Below are 24,006 nucleotides of genomic sequence, written 5' to 3' on the forward strand. Positions count from 1 at the left end.
AAAAATGACTACTACCTAAGAATCCAGACTTGGATAATGTCTTGAGATGTTGACTCGATACATGACCTAGACACCGATGCCACAGATCTGAAGGAGATAGGGGAGTGACAGGACAAACACTGGGGCTAGGTGGAGGAAGATGAAGCTGGTCTAGATAGTAGAGCCCATGAATTCGACTACCGGTCCCAATCCTCTGGCCTGTTGACGTGTCCTGCACAACACACGAAGTAGAAGAGAAGGACACAGTGTAACCAGAGTCAGAAAGCTGAGTAATAGAAATAAGGCTTATTGTAAGACCAGGAACAAGCCAAACATCAAATAAAGTAAGACGATCAGTAGGATCCGTGGTCGGGGTGATGTAACCAATGTGAGAGATAGGATAATGAGTCCCATCAGCAGTATGAATATGAGGAAGAGCGGTGGGGGTAGGGGCGAGACTAGTGAAAATGGACGAGTCACCAGTCATATGATGTGAGGCGCCAGAATCAAAAATCCAGGATTTTATCATACCAGAAAAAGCAGAGGCACAAATAGAGGCACTAGTGAAGCTAAGGCTCTCACGGCTGACTAAAACACAAGGTGCCATTAGAAGAGACAACCTATCAAACACCTCGAGGGTGTTTCAATTTTTTTTTCTTACTTAGGCCTTCGTCAAACACCCAGTGAACAGTGCTGTTAACCTTGACACGCTACCAAATAGATGTCAAATTTGGACAAGTCTGCTGAAAACTTGAGTGCTCGACATAGTGGACTTTCGTCAAACATTTGGTGAGCAATAGCTGAAAACAGAACTGCTAAAGAATAAGAGCTCGACACACTAACATTTCGTCAAACATTATGTGTGCACTTGCTAGAAACCAATTCTGCTACTGTGCTGTTGCTGCATTCGACACACCAAACTTTTGTCGAACACTTGGTGAGCGAAAACGTTGAATTGTGCTGTTGAATGAAAGAGCTGAGAACAAGTGAACTTCCGTCGAACACTTGATAGGCACTAGTTGAGAAATGGGTTGCCGTGCAGAAAAAGAGGGTTGTGGACACTCTAACTTTCGTCGAACACTTGGTGGGCGCTCGCTGAAAACAGTATTGCTGAAAAAAACTGCGACTGTGGTGATGGTAAGGAGAGGAGCTCGCGCCAAGGAGAAGCACAGTTGTGGCTGACTGCTGCCGCTGACTGTGGCTACTGCTGCTGCAGTGGCGGTGGTTGTTGCTGCTGTTGTTGCTGCAGCGGCGATGGCTACTGCTGCTGCAGCAATGGTGGCTGTTGTAGACAAGATGTCGAAGTGAGAGGGAGAGGCTGCTGTAGAACTGTCGAGCTCGAAAAGGGTGAAGGAAAGAAGAAGAATATATATATATATCCAACGAGAGAGCAATGAGATAGAGAGAGATTGTTGGAGGAGAGATCCAATCTTAAGAAATGTCCCTAATGATCGGGAGGCTTTGATACCATGTAACAATAGAAGATCCAAACCTAGAATAGGTTTGGAGAGAAGAGAAAGGAGAAGAGGAGAAGAGAGGATTTTGGTGAATGCATTTCTCATTGAATGATAAAGGGGCATGAGCCCTATTTATACAAAGTCACCATATGTCTAAATAGATAAATAAAATAAAATCAAATAACTCTAATAGTAATAAAAAAAGGGGGTTTTATAAATAACTCCTTGCATCTTTTTGCGGTTCTATCTCGTCTTTGAGGATTTTGTAACTGGACTTCTCATTTTCCCCTATAATTCTTGTTTAACACTATGACATTATTTTTACTAACTAATATCTATCAAATACTAACATACCTTTGTCATTCACTCTCATTTTTTTTATATTTTTTCACCATCTTCCCCACCTATCTCCTCTATTGTCGTCGTCGTTATTGCCGGCACCATCTTTTCTCATCTTCTACCCTGCTCCTCATTTTCTTTTCTTCTTCTTTGGGAAGAGAAAAATAGGATAAGAAGATATGAGTAATTTAAGTATTTATAAATTATTTTGTATATCATAACGGAATATTTACGGTCTAAGTTAACTTAAGGTATTAAATAAGAATTATTGAAAAAAATGAAGAGTCGGATTATAAAATCTTCAAAAACGGAGTATGAATCACAATATAATAAACTATAGAATATGATTTATAAAAACCCTAAAACATAATTCAATATCCAACGGATATGGATCGAATCCCTCAGATTCTCATCAACATTTAAATGATATTCATAGGCTTACTTAGTCATTAGAACTCACTATTGATAGCATCCTCTCACACACAAAATACTACTTGTAAACTCATACAAGTGAACCAGAAAGACTATAAACCAAAATTATTGGCTTGCTAATAACGGATGGAAATTACGCCATGGATGTAACTTGGGAAGGGCCTGTGTTATTACCACGGTGATTAATCAATAATACTTTTCATTTTCTTTTAAAAGAAAGTAGAACCAAATGAAAAAATATATTAACTTAAAACTTTTATAAAGGTAGGGTTGTAAACAAGCCAAGATTGATCGAGGTTGGCTTTCATCAAGTTTGGATTGAAATTAATTTTAACATGCCTCTATGATTAAGCTTAAATTAAAATAACTTCACTTTGAGCCAATATTAAACTCGAGCCTAAACGAGCTTTTTAATTAGAAATTTCAAAGCCTAACTATAAAAATATAAATATTATCAAAATATAAATTATAAGCAATAAAGATAATTATATCAGAAAACTATCAGCAACCAATATTTTATATATATATATATATATTTGAGTCTTATCGAGCCGACTCGATCAAGCCGGCTCGAGATCAAGCTTAGCTCGAATTTAATTTCAAGCCTTGATTGAGCCTTATCAAGCTGAACTCGAGCCGACTCGCTTATTTGGATGGCGCTACATAAATGTTGCCGTCGAATAAGAAAAGTAAAGAGACATTGTGAGTTTATTACTTTCTAATGTATAAAGTGTGAGATTGGAACTGTAAATATTTTTTACTTTTTAATTATGCAGCTGAAAAAATAATTTGGAATAACATAATATGAATTATGTGACTGAAAACTTCGGTGAAGAACTCTCCCGTTGCTCCAGAAGTGGACTTGGCTAAAGATAGGAAACTCCTACACTTTAGAGGAAGTCAAATGACTTCCTAACTCCCTTCAACCAAACAATTAAAAGTAGGATAGACTGCCTACTTCACTTACTTTTAACCAACCAAGACCAAAATAAAATAGTAAACCTGCAACTTATCTAGTTTTAATAATCTTAACATCTCTAATTCTCCGATGAAAATTCTTAAACTAATACATTTCTTAATTCCCTACACCATCTTTGACATCATTGTATTAAATTTCTTAAAGTTTGACAAGATAAAAGTGAATAAAAGAAAGACACTTTTCAATTCATCAACTCTATTAGAATAATAAAATTTAAGAAAATATGGGTAATAGAATCGATTGCTTAGTCCCAATTTATCTAATTTTCAAATCCTAATAATAATTTACACGAATTTCAACGCACCGTTAGTGGCTAATAACCTTTCAAGTTAACAACATTTGATTTGTAATGTTGACAGACAGGAGTGTGTATCACAGAGACAACATACATACAAAGCTTAAATTTATTGCAAGCTAGCACCATTAGATCCATAAACAGACCAGAAAATACCGGTGGCTGCATAAGACAGTTTGTTAACCATAAGTAACCTACAAACCACCCCTTATTTGAGCAATCTCACAGGACTTTCACTTGGTTGAGTGCAGGTCAATCTTCTTCAGCAATTCATCTTTCACAGCACCAACAGTTTTGTCAACAAGTCTCCCCTCCTTCAGGTAAATGAAGGTTGGCATTGCTTCAATTTCCCATTCTTCTGCAACAGTCTGTCATCAAACAACAATCCTACGTTAGAAACTCTTTTAAATGCGAAATCAACTATAGAAAAGATTGTGATTCGAGGATTGAGAAGTAACCGACCCTCAGCTCATCAACATCCACCTTCAGGAATACAACATTAATGAACCTCTTGGCAAGATCAGCAAAAATTGGGGCCATCGTGCGGCAAGGCCCGCACCATGAAGCAGTAAAGTCGACCACCACCTATACCAGAAATTTGATCAGTTTTACTGTGTGCCAGCATACAATCCCTAGAATCCGATGTAAATAAGAAACTTGTAACAGGTTCTCTTCAGGCATAATCAGTTTTTGCTTACAAACATCAACAAACAGCATACACACATATATGTGTCTTATTTATTAGAAAAAAAATACATTTTACCGCCTTGTAGTTCAGTTGGAACTCAAAGTGCCCCTGAACTCGCATTTGCGACATAACCCTTATGGTTTTGATCTATCTAAAATGGCCTAACAACCGTTAGCTTAAATATAGAAGGATAAAAATATCCACTTTAGTGTACAGTAATCGGTTGAAAAAAGAATTCCATGTAAAAGTCTTTAAGTTTTAGACTACTTTCACATCAAATTCCTCCCATTTCTAAAGTTTTGGAAAGAGATAAGAGATCAAGGGCAAAACTGTCAAAAGGTTGACAGTCTTGACAGGAAAAAAAAATCGTCACTGTTATTCTTGGACCAAAAAACTAGCTGTTACATATAGGTCAAAACTATATGGGAAAGTTCAGGGGTTTATATTTCGACCAAACTACAAGGGAATAAAATGTACAAATGTTCAACCGTTTCAATCTTAAACCAACAGGGCTTCAAAATGGTTAGGAAATTGGGAACATTGTGATTCTTTTAGGCAGTATAGCCATGACCATCCTGATTTCATTTCAACTGCATATCATACACCCCATTGAAATAGATTTAATTTTTCACCTGAAAAACCATTTGGATTCACCCTAAAACATGGAGGTCAAGAATCAAAATAAAGGACTAATTTGGACCCCAAATTATGGTGTATAAACTAGATATATAACATTTGCTAACACATTCTCCTACAAAGGAATGTGTATATTATGTACAACTTCTCTTATTATTCTCAATTCTCCATAAAAACCTACTCATGGACATGTTTATCAAGATAATTCACCACATATCACCTAACAACATTTTATAAAAATTTAAAACAAATTATTCAGTAAATTCTATGCATTATAATTCACTACAATGGGCAATTTTCAAAACATTTCCATGTGATAATAAACATTTGGAGTAGTAATTGTTCTTACATCACAAGTAATGCAAAATCCCCAACTGAAACCCTAAATTTTACAACAACAAAAAAAAAATTGAATCAAACAAACCCTAGAGGTTTCCATATACCAAGTGGTCAGGCACAAAATATAACCAGGTAACTAGAGAAGAAAGATACCAAACCAAGTTAAACAGATCTAATAAATTTGCAACAGATCCATCAACAAATAGTCCATCATGAGCAAAACCCATCATCCAGATCGAAGAAATACAACCAACCAAAAATATTAAAAAAATCTATTTTAATGCCAAAAATTCCACAAACAAATGCGAGGAAAAAAAGAAGAAGAAGAGGGATTTTGGGGAAATGGCCAAATGGGCCATACCAGCTTCTTGGATTCGTTGGCGGATTCGAGTTGCCTCTTCCATTCATCCACGGTGTGGCATCCAATCACGGCTCCCTCTTCCGCCATATCTTCCTCTCTCTCTGTCTCTCTGTCTCTCTCACACACACACACACAACTAAGAAATCAAATTCTTTCTAGGGTTGAAAACGCTCGATGGATTCCGCACCTCAACGTGTGAGAGATACATATAGGCAAGATCCTTCCTTGCGTGTTGAGGATTACCAAATTGCCCACGCTGTGGATTAACTTCGATGCGAAGTAATTGTCAGGGAGACGTCAGCAATTATGCACTTTGGCTCGGCGTCATCTTAGTTCTCGGTCAACGATACGGACAGCGCTGCAAATATTTATATGAAAAGAAAATGAGGGAAAAGGTTGTAGGAAGGTGGACCGCAAAATAATGCCTCCTCTAAAATCCTATTTAATAAGTTTTAAAAATATTTTGAGATTAGATTGACTTCTTCTCGTCGTTTGTCAATGGGTGATTTAATTTCTTGCGTTCTCATCTGTTCTCCTCCCTTTCTTTCTTTTTTTTTTTAATTTTTTTATTGCATATTAGTTTTGTAACTATTTCATAGCATTAATAAAGTTATTGGTCTGTGGGATTCTCTGTAATAAAAAATATATATATAGATATTTTGAGCAGTCGTATATCTAACATTCAGGAGTCTTCACCGAAGGTGATTATTGGGCTCGACCCGTCCAAATTTAGCTTGAACTAAGTCTGATTTTTACCCGGCCCAATTCGAGCCCGAGATCGTAACTAGCAACGTGAGCCCGAGATATTTTTATGAAAGATAATTAAAATATTTTTATAGAGACCTATTTTGGTTGGTATGATAATATATAATATATATTTTTTAAATTCAACTCGTTATGTTAGGCATATTATGCTCAACCTAAGCTTGATATTTAATGGGCTAGTGGGCGGTAATGGGGTAGAGTACTCTAGTCCGATTGGAGTAATTGATGGGTTAGACCGTGAATAAATATTTAAGCTTGATTGGACCAAAAAGCTTGGCTCGAACCTAGCCCGACCCGCTCGATGATTTACTCGTCTTAGCAAGCGATAGATGCAGAAGTTTCTGATCTACCTTACAAGATCAAGATTGATTCTTTTACTTAATAATAAATGGTTAAATATATTTTACCTTCTGTATTTATGCCCAAAATTACTTTACTCTTGTACTTTAAAAAGTCTCAAACTAATCTCTATACTTATAACTAAAGTGAAACTATTAATTTTTTTATTAAACTTAACTGAATAATATCAAAATGATCAAAATACTCCTGTTTATTAGAGAAAACATGCATGTTGTTGAGTAATGTAGCTAAATGACCAAAAATAACTATAATACTCAATTAAATTTAGTAGAAAAATTAACAGTCTCAATTTAATCATAAGTATAGATTAGTCTGAAACTTTTTAAAATACATAGGTAAAATAATTTTAGTCATAAGTATGTGGAGCTAAAATATATTTAACCCATAATAAAAAAATAAATCTTTTCTCTCTTATCTATTAAAAAAAATAGGAATTCTCTATCAAGTGTGAAACTAGGAAATAACAAAACCACATTTAATGCTGTAGTCTTGGGTGAGATAGTGACTTGGTCTATTAAATGTATAGAAGAGCATTAAGATAAAAATATTAATATTTTTAGTTTACAGTGCAAATCGCTCAAAAATTATTCCTACCAACTCCCAAATAATATTTAGAAATTTAAAATATACGTTGTGCCAAAATTTTCCAAGATCTTGTTAGTGTCGGCAGAAAAAGTTAATAAACTAGATATCAATATATAATTATATTTTTATAAAAAGATAACTAAAATATATTTTGGTTGGTGTGATAAGATATAATATATATTTTTAAAATTCAACTCTTTATGTTAGGCCTATTATGTCTGACTCAAGCCTGATATCTAATGGGCTAGTGGGCGGTAATGGGCTAAAGTACTATAGCCTGACTAGAGTGATTGGTAGGTCAGATCGTGAACAAATATTTAAGCCTGATTGATCCAAAAAGCTTGGCCCAAATCTAACCCGACCCGCTCGATGATCACCTCTAACCTTCACAAACAACTCGAATGAGTCTGGTGGATGCTATGAGGTTTGTTTGTTTGACTTCCTACTAATTCACTCGTCTTAGCAAGCGCTAGATGCGGAAGTTTCATATCTACCTTACAAACAAGATCAAGATTGATTCTTTTACTTAATAATAAAATGATTAAATATATTTTACTTCTTGTACTTATGCCCAAAATTACTTTACTCTTATACTTTAAAAAATCTTAAACTAGTCCGTATACTTATAATTAAAGTGAAACCGTTAGTTTTTCTATTAAATTTAACTAAATGATGTTAAAATGACCAAAATACTCCTATTTTGTTTGTTAGAGAAAACATGCATGTTGTTGATTAATGTAGCTAAATGATCAAAATAACTTTGATACTTAGTTAAATTTAATGGAAAAACTAACTCTTAGTTTAATCATAAGTATAGATTAGTCTGAAACTTTTTAAAATACAGAGGTAAAATATTTTAGTCATAAGTACGTAATGCTAAAATATATTTAACCCATAATAAAAAAAATAAATATTTTCTCTCCTATCTAGGGGTGTAAATGAGTCGAGCTTGATCGAGCCTGGCTGTAATCAAGCTTGGATTGAAATTAATTTCAAGCCTGTCTTTGTGATCAAGTTTGAATTGAATTAATTTCAATCCGAGCTAATTTTGAACTCGAGCCAATTTCGAGTTTAAACGAGCTTAAACGAGCTGCTCAATTAGCAATTTCAAGCCTTATCAATTTTAAATTATTTTCGAGCCTGAGCAAGCTTGAATTAATTTAGGCTTGAATCAAGCTTGAAATAAAACCTAATTCAACTATAAAGATATAAATATTACCAAAATATAAATTATAAGTAACAAAGATAAATGAGTTAAAAAACTACAAGCAACCAAAATATAAATTATAAGTAACAAAGATAATTGTGTCAAAAAACTACAATCAACCAAAATATGAATTACAAACAATAAGATAATTGTATTAGAAAATAATGGCTGAAAGCCTGAATGGGTGAAAGGGTTTTGATCTGATAGTTCATATTAGTTTGATATTACTCACATATATATATATATTCGAGCCTTATCGAGCCGGCTCAAGATCAAGCTTGGCTCGAATTTAATTTCGAGCCTAGCTTTAATAATCAAGCTCAGCTCAGCCTATTTTCGAGCAAGCTCGAGCCGGCTCGATTATTTTGACAACCCTACTCCTATCTATTCAAAAAATAGGAATTCCCTCTCAAGTTTGAAACTAGGAAATAACAAAACCATATTTAATGTTGTAACTTGAGTGAGATAGTGACTTGGTCTATTAAATGAATAGAAGAGCATTAAGATAAAATAATTAATAATTTTAGTTCACAGTGCAAATCGCTCCAAACTTATTCCTACCTACTCCGAAATGATATTTATTGGTGTCGGCATAAAAGTTTTTTTTTCTTTTTAAAAAAAAATGTCGGCATAAAAAGTTAAAACGCTATAAATTTCAACGCCACGTCCGCGTGCTGATTTTCGTATCAAAGATATTTAAATTTATTTTTACTATTAAAAAATGTGAAAATTAGGCAGCATCAGGGAGATTTCTCCCAATTGCACCAAAAACCCAACAAAGTACTTGAATTTAGAAAATATTATTTATAGCTCTATTTAATTCATGAGATACACGAATAATTTTATATTTAGAAAAATATTAAATCGTCCGTAAATAAGAATTTATCATATTAACTAGATTTTCTTCCGACAAATATTTTATGAAGAGGATCTCACTTTACATCGACGTTTGGAAGTAAACGGTAACTCTTTCGATTTAAGAATTAAATTTAATAAAATATGTTATATTATCGTGTGCATTTTGAATTCTTATTAATAGAATTTCAAGTTAGTATCTTAGGAATATATGTTTAATGATTATAGAATATATAATAATTAATAACTATAAAATATATAATTTTTAATATGGAGTTCGAGATACTAATTATAAAATTATATTTGACTGGGTATACAAATACCTGTTGTTGTGCATAAATATTTTAGGAATAGATTATTTACTGCTAGACATAAATATTTTAGATTTATATAGATTATTATTGTAAATAAATATTTTAAAAAATAACATCTATTATTGTTATACACTCTTAAAATAACATTCAAATTGTGACTTCGTTTAGACTCTCATTTTCTTGATCAGCTATGATGCGTATTTTTCTTTTGACATCAATAATAATTTTTGTTATAATTTATGTATATGAGTTGCAAAAAGATGAGAGCTCTTGAAATAAAATATTTTGCAACAAGGGGATTAGATATATTTGTGACAAGGAGAGTTCAAAGAAACAAAAGAAGATCACTTATGATTTTTAACTAGAGAAAAATAATTTTCTTATATATATTTAACAAATGAGATCTCTTGTAGTTAATATAAAGAGATGTTCTTAAAGTTTGTGCTGAGATAATTTTGGTATTTATAGAAAATTTTGAGTAAAGCAGTAAGTAACTTAAAATGATTTATGGTACATAATTTTTTCCAAATTTTTTTAAAAGCATCCCAACTTTTGAAAAGTTTCTCAAAAAAATCCTACCATATGAAAAATATTTATCATTAAACTCCTATGTTTTACTTTAATTCTTTATAAACACCCAGAATTAATTTTACTGTAACAACAACAACAGCTAGTAAAATAGAAAAATTCCATTACTTTTAAAAATAAAAAAATTGGAAACATATAAAATACCTCTTATTTAACTTTAAAATCTAGTAAGCAATATATATATATATATATATTTTTTTTTTTTTTTTTTTACCTTAAGCTCAAAATCTTATTCAAAGGTTTATGCATCTATAGTTATTTTTACTTAATTCATGTCATAGGATCTTTACTTTGCAAAATATAAGATATTGTGATAATGCATAAATTATATGCGTCGATAATTAAACCACTTTAGAAGAAAATAAAAGAGATCTATAGAATTTTAATGAGTGTGATCGAAGTCATACCTGATAACATCCAACCTAGCTCTCACCAAATTTTAAGTGATAATTCTTAAGATAGTTATATTAAATATAAGTTAGAATGATTTCATACAAGATTAAATAAGATTTATATGTTAAAAGAAGCAAAAATAAATAAAATAGAAAAAGAATAAATTTTAATATATAAGACCACAAATTAATAACTTTTTCTTCTTTTTTGTGTTTTGTACTATACTTCACTTCTAATTCAGTTTGTTTTTATATTATTATTTGGTAATAGCTTTTCTTTCTTCTTAAATAGCCTAGCCATAAAATATCTCATGTAGTCTACACAAACAAAAATTTAAATTAAAACTTGATTAAAAATGAACACCTAATAGAATAAAGAATATTATCTTAATTTTGATAAAAAATTTGAAATACCAAAAATACTTGACTTTAAAATCTAATTCTCCATATTTTTTACCTTCATCTAAAACAATAAAATCTTATTCAATGGTATTAGTGTTATTTTGCATCTATAATTACTTTAACTCATTTATATAATAACTAGCCATTAGAAAAACTAATATGAAATGTATTTTATACTTCTTTATTTTGTAAAATCTAGTCATTGGGGATGTTTGGGTTTTAGTTTAGGAGAGGCAATTATGAGCATGATTTGATGTAGGTCGATCTTTGTGGGTTGGTTCAAACACATTATTTAATGTGTGCTAATACATTAATTGCACACATTTGAGTTTTTATTGCACTAGAAAGGGATGCAAGAGATCCTAGGATTTTGGATTTTAATAAGCATGATCAAATTGTTGGATGGGTATAATTTATGTGTTAACACTTGACACACATCTAATCGTGCACTTAAATAAACCCAATGTCAACCTACATCGAATCCTAACTCAATAATTATGAGATAGTTAAGTTAAGTATTAAATTAGAATGATTTTATAGGAGGCTTAAAAAAGATTTAAATGTTAAAGAATTTCACTATAGTAGGATGAAAAATAATAATTTCTCTATTTATTCTATTTTGTAGTATATTTCAACAATAAGGGGATCTTAGCTATTTTGTAGCATACTTTACCATTAATTATTTCCTTAGTCTTGCTCCCTTCCCACCAATGTGGACAAATTTATATTTTTCTCATCTTGAAAAGGCTAACTCAATCAAAATTACCAATCGATTTTTCCTCTACAATATTAACTAAGGAATCTTGGCTAAATCCTCCATAATAAAATTAAGTATTTTTTCTATTGATATTATCAACGTTGAGTAAACAATATTTATTGCTGGTAGAAATATTCATAATAATATTTCTTAGCTTATCAAATTGATAAGATATTTATCATGATAAAAATTAATCTAAAAAGAATCATAAAATCTTATTAATTGTGTAGGCTTTTTAAAGGTTTCCATGATTAGGATGGTTTCCATATCAAATTTGTTGACTTGATAAAAACATGCATTTCTTCCCCAAATTTTTCCTTCGTTAAATGGCTGTACTTCTTAGTGATTTTTAGCTGACCTATGCATTCACTAAGGTGACCATTTATCATGTTATTTTATTTATTTATTTATTACGGCAAATAAATATTTATTTGTGCTTACAAGAGATGTTATTTTCAATGATGATATTCTTTCTTTTAAAATCAATAATATATTAGCTACCTTATATTTCTAACCCGACACATTTTTTTTGCTTGAGACCCATATGTAAGCTGAAACGGCTAGTAATATATACGTTATTTTTGAATAAGATGTAAAATAGCAGAAACATTTGTAAATCTCATAGGCCACAATAATTTCATTAATAGCACAATAGTGGGTATAACAATTTCATTAATAGTACAAAAGTGGGTGGTGCCTAAAAATATAATAGTACATACTAAAAAAAAAGCTACAACAACGAAAGAACATGTCTATTTACAATGATGTTACAAAATATATAATAAAAAAGGTAAATGCCCTATTAAGTAAATTGCTACAAAAGCTTCCGTCATGACTAGAGACAATCTACATCATATGTCAAATATTTATGAGCCTAAAACCCAACAAGTTTATACATAATATATACATAATTTTATAGCAGAATAAATGATAAAGTTTATGCATTTACACAGAACGTGATAAATAAATGAATAGCCAAAGAAAATTTGATGCCAAACAATGTCAAACTTATCTCCAATATTATATGCATATTTATACCAAATATCAACCTAATAAATAATATATAAATAATGTACTTACTTTCAATCATCCCTGTATACGATATAAGATAAGCAACAAATTGCATTAGCTAGTATGGTTTAACTTTCATGTATGCTAACTTTCACTACATTCATAGGTTTACTTGACTCACTCGACATTAGGCTCATCAGCCGACACCCACACTTCATGTGACAATAAGCCCAGCAACCGCCACCCAAACTAGTCCAACATAAATGCTCTAAAAGAGAAGGTGAATTCTAATGATAGAATTATTTGTTGATCACCCAATGAAGAATTGACTAATCGTCCATAACTATAAATTAAGTACATTAGTTGTTAGCCCCATGTCCCCATCTTCATCATCATCGTTATTCACGTAGAATAGGAATAATAAATCGCCACTTAGAAATGCCCTCACTTTGTATTATTAGGCATCACGAAGTCTACATTATCCTACTCTCTCACCTCCAACTTACATACCTCAGATAGTTTTGATGTTCTGTAAGAAATATTCTCCATTTAAGCTCGATGAGCAATATGCTTGATTAGTTGATTGTCTGAGGTCCACAATCTGAGACTTTAAGTGTAGGCCCTGTTATATAATAATGTAATAAGATTATCTTGTTCTTTACCTTAGCTAAAAATGTGTTAGGTACTATTAAGATGTAGAGTTTATTCTCTCATGGTAGTATGCTAGTGACATTATTATGTGTGCATGACATTAACATGAAAATCAAGCAACATAATTAAAAACATCATCATCTTAGAATAATAGATATTATCATACATGAGCATACTAATATAGACATGCAAAAAATCTTAATAAAATATATCAACTATCATGTTAAATTAATATGTGCAACAATATAAGCTAAGGCTACCATATTGTACATGAAATATTCTAGTGTATACATCAATTGATTAGCAAGGGAAGATAGTTCGCTCACTTAGGGGGAGAGCACAGTAGTCCCAAGAAGATCTAAGGTAAAGAATTGAGTTATCCCTAAACTCTCAACATCAAAAAATAAATAAAACATTAAAAAGACCTGGGCTAGAGCTTAGCTCGCAAGTAGGCTTAGCCATAACCTAGTCTCCATATGGGCCAAGGTCGACCAAATTGATTGGCTTGCTAGGGGCGACCTCGCTCGCACACCTATGTGCTAATCCACATGCTCTAGCTCGGACGGGCTAGCCTAGTTTGTCTCAATCAAGCTAGCCAAACATCCTAGCCCACAAGAGTTGGGTCAGCTATACAAAGTAAAGCAAAGCCTCGTAAGGCTTTGCTCCTTCTCGCATTTATGTGCTTCTCCACTTGATGTCAATTAGGACAAATAGGGACACCAGCAACTACTAATCGTCGACTAAGGGAGAGAGAGAGAGAGAGAGCAGGGGAAAATGAGCGAAAAGTCATTGGGGTCTAGTTTAGTTGATAATTGGAGAAAAAAGTGGGAATATTTCATAAATGAGAGCCCAAGGTAGGGGATTATTTAGACAATACCAACACCAACACCAAATACCAACGCTAGCATTTGATACTTGATTCCATGCGCACCATTTGTGAAGACCTTAAACTTATATTTAATGGTGCTTCTACTAAGATCTAGACTGACCTTTGCCTCTCCCCAATTCCTTTTAATTTGTCAATGCTACCTTTTATCATAGTTTATCCTTATTTCTATTCTAATTAGGGATAACTCTTCGAGAGAGGAAGTAATTATTCATACTTTTCAGCCTGTTTTATGTGAAAAAAATATTTGCTATTTATTTGCATATTCAAGATAAGAATGACTGTTGGATTTGTTCGCCCACCCAAGAGTATTACTATCTATAAAATTGTGTATTGTTTCCTTAGAAATAAATATGAGCCAAGTTTGTCCCAATGAGATGCATGGAGAATTTTTTGGGGTTTGCATCTGCCTCCTAAATATTTTTTTCTTTTTCTGTAGGAAATTTATGCGAAACTGTTACCCATGGGTGATACCCTCTCTAATTTTTCTTGTACACTGAAATTATGCCATAACTGTATTTATGTCCTAACTTTACTATCATTGTAAATTTTGTTTCCCATCATTGGGACTTGGTCATTGACTGATTTAGCTTAAACACCTCAGGGCCTTTAGCGAGAATGTGAGATTTGACTTTCCTTTGTTGTTCTTCCCTTTGAGGACAAACTGGCTCTATTTAGGGTCTTGGTGGGGTTACTCACTAGTTGATCTGGAAGAAGATAAATAAAGCTCTAATTAGTAGGATAGGAAGATATTAGTAAGTTTTGGGACAAAGCCTTTAGATGTATCTTATGAGTATTTTGGAAAGCTATATGTCAAGCATTAGAATTTCAATTCCTTTTACTTTTTTATTAGATGGAATCTTGCCCATCCTAGGCGGATTAAGGCCAACGATGATGGGTTTTTTTATAAAGCCTGCTATGGTTGGTGGAATTGGATTTCCAGCCCAATTGCCAAATGGCTATCCTCTTTGCAGAAATAGTTGTTGCTATTTCAAAATAATATTTAAGGGTGAAGATTAGACTATTACATAAGCTTTGCTTATTATCAAAAAATTTAATATCAGTGACCTATAGATTGAGATGGATTCTTTACTCCTCCTGGCTAACATTTTGAACAGGGTGCACAAAGATGGTCAGTCCACCGATACTCTAATTGAAGATATTTTTCTCCTTACTAAACTTTACCATTAATATTAAATCTCTCATGTATACCGTGAAGCTAATAATTGTTGATTGGCTTGCAAATTCGAGTAAATTATTAGGTTTTGGATGTACTTGAGTAAGGTTTTTCTGAAGTGTCTTGTTCCAGCTTTTGAGCTTTGATATGGGCGATGCATATTATTCTCGTAGAAGCTATTTAATCTATTTTATTTTCTAAAAAACAATCTTGCCTTGTGATTTCTAATTAAAATTGTCTTTGAGTCGGAATGTTTTGTTACACAAAAATATCATATGAAATGCATATTTTTGCAAATACCCCTCTATATAAAGGTTTTTTTTTTTTTTGTGCATGTATACCCCTCAAATTTTCTTATTTTTGTACATTTTCTTTAAAACCTGTTATTCGGGGACACCCTTCTAATTACTCTTCGGTAACCATATATTAAAATCTAAGTCCTTTAATAGAAGAAAGATAAAGATGCCCCCGATATTAAACTCTATTAATTTTTATCATTTAACGTTAAATGGATCAAAACTTTCACAAACATCCATGATAAAATAAAAGTATCAAAAGTCATTGTGATACCCATTTGATGAGGTATTAATATTAATTAAACTATGCATTAATAAAGAACTCTTCATGATATTCCACCTTCAATCTACTAGCACTAGTCGTCAAGTAGGGCTTCAAATCTTACACTAGACCTGAAATCTTATCTCTAGATTCTTTATAGGTATTCATTATATGGTCTTATTCAAAATAAATACTTGGAAAACATATACTTGGAAGTCTTCTTCTGATCACCCAACCAGTGTTGCATATGGACACCAATTGCATCCAAAAACATCCCACTCCTTCCGTGAAATCCAACCACCTTCCCTTCTGTTGTAGCAGAAGTAAAGTATGTTCCAGATTCCTCCCCGTATGGTCCATACTTTCCTCTATTAGTGAAGAATGTGAGAGATTTTAACACCTTCGAACCCTCATCTTTGTTGTTGTTGTAGTAACCGCTAATGCAGTTCAAGATTTCATGGGGATACTCAAATTTTATCTGCATGAATTAGGAAGTAAATTTAGAGTGTATACGATCTTGCTCATAGTAATTGGATTGTAATAGCTAGGTTTTTAGTTCAAAGTTAACGGTGCCCGTAATTTTTTTACCTAGAAAGTGCTACTTTAAATTTTCTCTATCAATCTAGAATTATTTAAAGTCATTTCTTTGTTTACTAATTTTGTAGTTGCGTTTCAATTAGAAGTTTAGAGATCATGGCAACAGAACAAAAAGTTCAAGAAAATTATCGTACATTTTTGAAGTTTTCTTTTGTATCGCTAAGTCACCCTAAGTTTTCTATGTCAATCTATATTTATCGATAAAAGCATAGTTATTTAAGTTATTTTGCATCTCTTGTTCGTACTACAATTTAGTTGAAAGCTTAAGAAGCATAGAGAACCAAAAAAAAAAAAAAAAAAAATCAAGGATTTGAATGTATTTAAGCATTCTAATGGTACTTACCCTGTTAAATGTCTCACCACTACCTCCATGCCTTGTAGACCAAACAGATTGCCCACTTCTATCATACTCAATCTGTATGGAGTTTATAAAGTTGTTCCTTGTGATACAAATTTGCTTGATTCCAGAGTATACTCCATCGTCCCATGGCTTTCCTCCATCTCCACCCCAAGGCCCTGGTCCTATTGGAACTGGCTCTTTAACCACACCATGAGTAACCTGAGACTATATCAGTTGCTAATTGTAAAGATGTTAAGATTGAATAAAATAAAAAGAATTTTATAAATCATACCTTACATTTTACTTATAACTAATTATCACTTTGGGTTAATGCAGACGATACCAGCAAAAAATATTCTATTATAATACACTAAATATTTTATAAAATATCAAAATTACCCATATATCCTTTATTTTCTCACTCTTATATCTTCCTCATGGGATTGGCAAAAGAGGAGCGGAAAGAAGAAGAAAAAGAGGAAGAGGTGGTGACGGCAACAACCATAGGATGATAGGAGGAGGTAGTTGGGGGGTTTGATGGAATGGTAAAAATGTGAGTATATTTTAATAATTTAGTAAATGTCAGCTAGTCAAAATAACGTTAAGGTGCTAAATAAATATTATAATAAAAAATGAGGAGTTGAGTTATAAAATCCTCAAAGACGGAGTGTGAATAACAAAATCGATAAAATATAGGGTGTGATTTATAAAATTTCTTAAGATAAAATTGTTGGTGTAAAACGTTTCACTTTCTTTGTTTACTGTTGAGAAGAAGGAAAATTAGTTTCATTTGCAGCAACTTATGTAATAATCTCTTGAACAAACCTAATGGTCAAGATAAGCTCTTGTTATTCTTGAACAAACAAGTGACCGTTAAATTTAACAAATGTGTATAAATAATCAAAACACCATTCTTTCTTGAAGTTTAGAGTGAGATATTATCCATTCTTTATCTAGCATAAAAGAGATTCTAGTTTTTTTTTAAAGAATTTGTAAAATGATGTTGAATAATATTAGATAGTTTTCAAACTACTTTTAAACAATTTATGCAAGGGCTATATAGTAATTTCTAATCTAAATTTAGTTGTAATAACAATTATTTAAATATAACTGATGGAATGACAATTATGAACGCCACAAAGATGATAGTTTCAACAATCACGTGAAAAGAATCATAAAATTTAACTCATGTTGCAGTTCAAGATCAAATCTTATTCTTCATAGTAATCATTTAATAAATTGCTAATAACATTGTCTACTTCTTAGTTCCTTCTAAACCAAAATAAAAATGAGATTGATATGAAATATTGCTTACCTCTTCTCCAACACTTTTGCTTGTCTGAACTAATTTACCAGTAGATTTTTCAGAATCGCTAAGCTCAGTTATTTTCACACCACTCACTCCTTTTGGATAAACAGAGGGGGCTTTTTGAAATTTTCCTTCAAGAACATGAACTCCAATGCCATCTATGAACCATCCACTCCTGCCATGGAATCCAATAATCTTCCCTTCAGTCAAGCAGGAGGAGAAGAAGACACCTTGCTCATCTCCATATGGCCCATGAATCTTCTTTGTTGTGTGAAATGTGAGTGATCGAACGACTGTTGGTCCCATGTACATCATAGTGCCAAAGTAACCAGTAATATGAGTTAAGACCTCTGATGGAAAATCAAATACTATCTGCAAAAAAAAAAAAAAAAAAAAAAACATAAGACTAATTAAGGTAGTCTCAACTCGATTACATTGTAATAAGAGATTTATTTTTTGCATGTATACCCCCTCAAAATCTCCTCATTTGTGTGTATACTAGTAAAAAAATTCCTTGTTTTATATGGGCATTCTTTAAGCTACTTTTTAATAATTATAAATTAAGAAAATTTATGATTTGTGTCCTGTACACCAAAGGTGGCGTGCTGTGGCCCATACATTTGATTTATTTTATGTCGTTTCTTAAAAGAGTTGGCTTAGATGTCCATTCTATATATTAAGAAAAGTTATCCTTTTGTTTAACTTATAGTATACCTATATACTCATATTCGCCAAGAAAAGATTAATAGATAAAAGAAAAGGGCATATATGTCTTTTAGTGAAAGAAATGTATGGAGACATGAACAAAAGTGCTTGTCTTTTACGGTTAAATTAATAAAATTTTAATATTTAGTTATATTTGAAAGTATCCATACAAAAAAGAAAAGGTTTTAAGAGGGAGATATATACAGAAAAACAGAGATTTTAGAAGGATATATATTAAAAAAGGTAATAATTTTTTTTTCACCTCTTAAGTATCATCTTTTTTCACAATGACCCTTTGAATTTTTTTTTTGTGCATAAAAACCCCTAAACTATTGAAATACCTTACCAAACTTTTTTTATTACGGGGGTCATTATGTACTAAAAATAAAAATTTAGAGAGTCATTATGTAAAAAAAAAAGTTTAGAGGTTACTGGTAAAAAGATGATGATAGTTTGGGGGGTGAAAGAAATTTTTTCCTAAGAAAAACTAAATAACAAACATATAATTCTAACGAGAGTTTACCTTGTCAGGTCTGAGTCCTGCACTAAGCCCATTCTTGTTTCCCCACACTGCCTGTCCATTTCTATCATATAGAACTCTTAAGGAACTTATTCCCGTTGTGCGAGTTAGATTAATTTGTCTAACTCCCGTATATATTCCATCATCAAATATAGTTCCACCATTTCCACCCCATGGTCCATATGTTATAGCACCTCCTGTGATCGATCCATATGTTATAGAACTTCCTGTGGCCAATGATCCTGATCTCTCTATTGTATTACTAGGAAAAGATAACATCTGCAAATAGTGAAGTAGTTCATCAATAAATTAATATAGCAAGAAGAATAAATTTTCAAGATTTATAATAATTTATAAGTGTTAAATAACTGATTCATCCCCAAAAAAGTATAAGTTGTTAAGAAAGATAATAACAATATACCTCATACCCCTCTTAGACACCCCCTCGCGTGTAATCCATATACAGTCTAGTAGATAGATGAAAGATAATAAAGTGTGTGGCATTTACACCGCACAAGAAGAGACAATAAAAGATAGAGATTAAATGACAATAAATAAGGTTTGAAGTTCAAATCTCAGTAAAAGTAGGTTTTGATGCACGTGAATTATTTTTTTAAGCAATTAAGTAACAAACCAATAATGTACACCATACCTTTAACAACAAGATATATATATATATATATATATATATATATATATATATATTTTTTTTTTTTTTTTTTCATTTTCATTAACATCCTATGGTATATACTTTTGAAAATAAAAAACTAAAATACCTAAAATACTCCTCAACAAAATTGTTTATCAAGGGAGGGGGAATGATATCTTTGTAGAGGTGAATGGAGTAGGTTTTATACACAAGAGTACTATAGTTATTACACATATATATTTAGTTTAACTCATTGGTAGGTGCTTTAAGGCAATAAAAGAAAGTGTTTTGTAAACTTATTTATAGAACTATAACATTCCAAAGCAACTATCAAAATTTTTAGGGTTTCTTTTTGCATGTATATCCTTCAAAAAGTAAATCTCTTATTTACGTGTATAACTATCAAATATTGATATTTACTTATGTATCATTCATAACACTTAATTTTTGCATGGATACCCTTTAAAACTATATTATGTTTATATGGATATTAACCATTTAAACTTCATCAATTTAATTATAAAAAGATGAAAACATTCTTATTCTTTTGTATATATATTCCTTTTTACTTTAGAGTATTTATTTCATTTCGTCTGTTAAATAATTTTTTTATATAGATGTTAAAAATATAATTTGAAGAATATCCATAAAAAAAAATTCTGTTTTAAAAGGTATGTATGCAAATATGAAATTTAGATAGGCATACATATAAATAAGGGGTATGTAAGTAAAAAAATCAAAATTTTATATTGCATTATTCTAAAGTTAAGCCCCTGTTCACTCTGAAATAGAAATATACTTATTCTTAAATAAGTCTTCTTATTCTAATATAGTAACTAAATAATATCTTACTGTATTCTAGCATACTAAACCCTCATTTAATTTTATACAACTTTATATATTAGTAACTCAAGATTACTATTTTACCCTTTGAGATAACAACACATAATTACTAATTATATCGACTACAATTGATATCCTCTCTCTTCTTTTCAAAAGTAGCCATGCATAGCTGCACAATGCGAGGCAATACCCTACACACAAGAGTGCGGGGTTATAACTTGGCACAGTGCAGGAGATATTATCTAGCTAGCACACCCGAGAGGGGTTATAACCCCATATTTTGGCGCAATGCGGGATATGATCCTGCATACCTAAGTGCGGTGGTTATAATATCACATACCCGCACAATACAATGTTATAACTTCACATACCTGCATAATGCAAGTAAATTTTTGGAATATTATTTTCTGCCAACTGAAGGGTATTTTTGTCATTTGATTTAAAACATCACAAATTCTTAATACTTTCGTATCAACTTTATATCACATCAAATATAATTATTACTCTTTATACTAGTATTAAACTAAATATTAGAATAACTTATCCTAGCCTAAGTCTACTAACTAAAAACTGACACAAAATGGTCCATGTCGGCCTGGAGGGCGATTTGGACCGTAAAGGAAAGAAGCAAATACTTGATTAGAAATGGTCTTGTTAATACCTCTATGATCCCTAGATTATTGCCACCCTCTGGCTCGCATGCCATCCTTTGTGAATGCTCGCATGCATGAATGCTAATATTCTTGATGGAAATGCTAAGGATCTCTAATGGCTACTTTGATGAGTTCTTTGATTCAAGAAGCCTTTTGGCCTACTATCCAAAACTCTATCTTAGATGGATCTGGTGGCCTGACCTTAAAGGAAAAACTAGTGCCAAATCCAGTTATAACTATCCAAGGCGCAAAGATGATCTACATAGGTCTGAGTGAAGCTCTCTGTGGAGGCTTAGGATGAAGCCTAGGACCAAAGTCTTTTGGGAGAGAGTGCCTCATTAGAGTTCTCCTTCATAGCCTACACATTGGCTCAATTGAACAGTGCCCAATGTGTAGCTAGAGGGAAGAGAGTGTGGAATATCTCTTCTATCATTACATATTTGCACTTGAGGTGTTGGAGATCATTTCCCATAACCTTGGCACAACCTTTACCTTTGGACAACAATAGGATTGTACATGACTGGTCCTACTCAGGTGGAGACCAAGATAAGTTTAAATCAATTGTGCCTACCACCATTTGGAAGGTTTGGACAGCCAGGAACAAGACCTTCTCTAAAGGGTGAGGGGAAACAAGAACAAAGGGATTGGGATGGCCTTGCAAATGGCCATGGGAGAACTAAAAATTGACATGTAGAATTGAAGTTTAAGATCTCATACCCTGGTCTGGCGATTCATATCTCTGTACTCGCTAGTTTGCAATCCTCCATTTGAATAGTTGTTAGTGAGAATGGTGTAATTGTCCTCCCCCCTCTCTCTCACTGCAAGCAGTATATCATATCCTCTACCAATATTTCCATCTAGATAACTGTAGCCGTTCTTATCACTAAGAGTAGTCAGACTAGTTGATGGAATCAAAGCTTTTGGTGGAGTAGTTAAGTTCGTTTGCAGTTGCTTTAGATGGAATCCAATGGAGTCCAGATACCATCCTGATGTGCCATGGAAGCCAACAATCTTGCCACCACTCATGGGGAATGAGAAGAAGGTCCCCTGCTCAAATCCAAATGGGCCATACTTGGAGAGATTGGTCTCAAATGTGAGTGATCTTATGATCACTGCAGTCCCATTTGATAGAGGTCCATAATGGCCTCTGATTGAAGTTATAATCTCCCTTGGATGGTCTATTTTCACCTGGAAGACATGGAAGAATAGCATAGTGTTAGAATATGAAATGTAAAACAAATCATGTTGCTTCAACTTTTAGAACAATTGATAGTTAATATAATATCATAATATAAGTTCTAAGTTAGAACGCTCCTAAGCCCAACTGTTTTCATCCACATTTTGGACCGTGTCATGTTAGAATATGATATATAGAAATCATTATCGTTCAATAACTCAAGTTTTTAGAGTAATTGATAAGCTAAAACTGCTATATTTTTTTTTATTGATCAATGATGAACCCGTTAGTTATAGGTTAAATAAAACCGTTAGCTCTATTTGATATATAAAACTAGGCTAACCCTCCTAAGAACGAGTCATAATAAAATTAAATCATGTGCATGTAGTAGTGTGGCAAAAAATTAATACACAGTGAGTTTGAAAATAAGCAAATAATTTTATACAATAGATGCATATTAACAATAGGACCTTAATTTCCTTTCAGGGTCCTCCAAGATTTTCACCATTGAAATTAAAAAGGAATTTTTGTCCGTTAAATCTAACTAGCCGATAGGGTGTAAAGATCATTTGATTGTTATATAAATTAGTTGAAATAATTGGAAAAATAATAATAATCATAGTACAAGTGGATCTAAATCATGACCAGATATTTAAAGTTCTTGTCAACTTTGAGAAAGAAGAAGTCTGGAGTCTTAACAAGGGTAAGTTCAACAACACACCAGACCTTGTCCGTTTTGATGCCGCCATTGCCGCCGTGCTTCTCCGACCAAACGGAGCTCCCTTTCTTGTCATACTCGAACCGGACGGAATCGATGGCGGTGCCGTGAACGACCACCACCTGCCTCACCGCCGTGTAGATGCCGTCATCCCATGGGCTGCCTCCATCTCCACCCCATGGTCCTACCATTATGGGGCCTTTCTCCTAACACATATAAGTTTACATCAGTTTCTTCTTATCCCTAAGAAAAACAAAGAAAAAGTTGCATATATTGAGACAAAATCATAAATTGAATAGTTACCATATTTTATTAGCAGGAGGTAGAAAGGTTTGGTAGTTGATCAACTGAGATGAGTTCCCATGAAATGCCGAGTTGGATTTATATAAGGGTGGGAAGGAAACCTTATCCCAACGTCGCACTAGTACGTGTCACACATCGATACGTAAAAAGCTTCATGGAATTCGATTCCATGACGATAT

The 24,006-nt window shown here is 32.5% G+C and overlaps 2 protein-coding genes across 4 annotated transcripts; both read right to left on the minus strand.

Annotated features, from left to right (window-relative positions):
• Positions 1-3,496: 3,496 nt before the first annotated feature.
• Positions 3,497-5,686, minus strand: LOC140759658 (thioredoxin H1-like). Its single transcript, XM_073096273.1, has 3 exons — positions 5,506-5,686; positions 3,944-4,066; positions 3,497-3,849 (listed from the first exon to the last, which is right to left on the minus strand). The coding sequence occupies exons 1-3, from the start codon at positions 5,590-5,592 to the stop codon at positions 3,715-3,717; spliced, it is 345 nt and encodes a 114-aa protein (XP_072952374.1). The 5' UTR covers positions 5,593-5,686; the 3' UTR covers positions 3,497-3,714.
• A 6,731-nt stretch (positions 5,687-12,417) lies between these two features.
• On the minus strand, positions 12,418-23,887 carry LOC140759544 (jacalin-related lectin 3). 3 transcript variants are annotated; one of them, XM_073096133.1, is made up of 7 exons: positions 23,828-23,887; positions 23,533-23,730; positions 22,347-22,817; positions 19,488-19,763; positions 18,266-18,631; positions 16,954-17,175; positions 12,418-13,363 (listed from the first exon to the last, which is right to left on the minus strand). In XM_073096133.1, exons 1-7 carry the CDS (start codon positions 23,828-23,830, stop codon positions 13,253-13,255), a joined length of 1,647 nt encoding a protein of 548 aa, XP_072952234.1. In that variant the 5' UTR covers positions 23,831-23,887; the 3' UTR covers positions 12,418-13,252. The 3 variants fall into 3 exon arrangements, with proteins under 3 accessions (XP_072952234.1, XP_072952233.1, XP_072952232.1); XM_073096132.1 differs by lacking the exon at positions 12,418-13,363 and adding an exon at positions 16,041-16,491 and having other exon boundaries at positions 16,954-17,169; XM_073096131.1 differs by lacking the exon at positions 12,418-13,363 and adding an exon at positions 16,041-16,491.
• Positions 23,888-24,006: the final 119 nt, after the last annotated feature.

This window comes from Typha angustifolia, chromosome 4 (genome assembly GCF_048772165.1).
Source record: "Typha angustifolia cultivar Huaian chromosome 4, ASM4877216v1, whole genome shotgun sequence".
In the NCBI taxonomy this organism is placed as follows: domain Eukaryota; kingdom Viridiplantae; phylum Streptophyta; class Magnoliopsida; order Poales; family Typhaceae; genus Typha; species Typha angustifolia.

What these genes read in the sequence shown, in the direction of transcription:
- LOC140759658 (XM_073096273.1), bottom strand. Translation starts at nt 5,592, where the DNA reads ATGGCGGAAGAGGGAGCCGTGATTGGATGCCACACCGTGGATGAATGG. An exon ending in CCAACGAATCCAAGAAGCTG is followed by an intron (nt 4,067 to 5,505) that starts GTATGGCCCATT and finishes TTTCTGGTATAG; the next exon opens with GTGGTGGTCGACTTTACTGC. An exon ending in TGGATGTTGATGAGCTGAGG is followed by an intron (nt 3,850 to 3,943) that starts GTCGGTTACTTC and finishes GTTTGATGACAG; the next exon opens with ACTGTTGCAGAAGAATGGGA.
- LOC140759544 (XM_073096131.1), bottom strand. An exon ending in GCGGCATCAAAACGGACAAG is followed by an intron (nt 22,818 to 23,532) that starts GTCTGGTGTGTT and finishes CATGTCTTCCAG; the next exon opens with GTGAAAATAGACCATCCAAG. An exon ending in ATATGAATCGCCAGACCAGG is followed by an intron (nt 19,764 to 22,346) that starts GTATGAGATCTT and finishes CACTATTTGCAG; the next exon opens with ATGTTATCTTTTCCTAGTAA.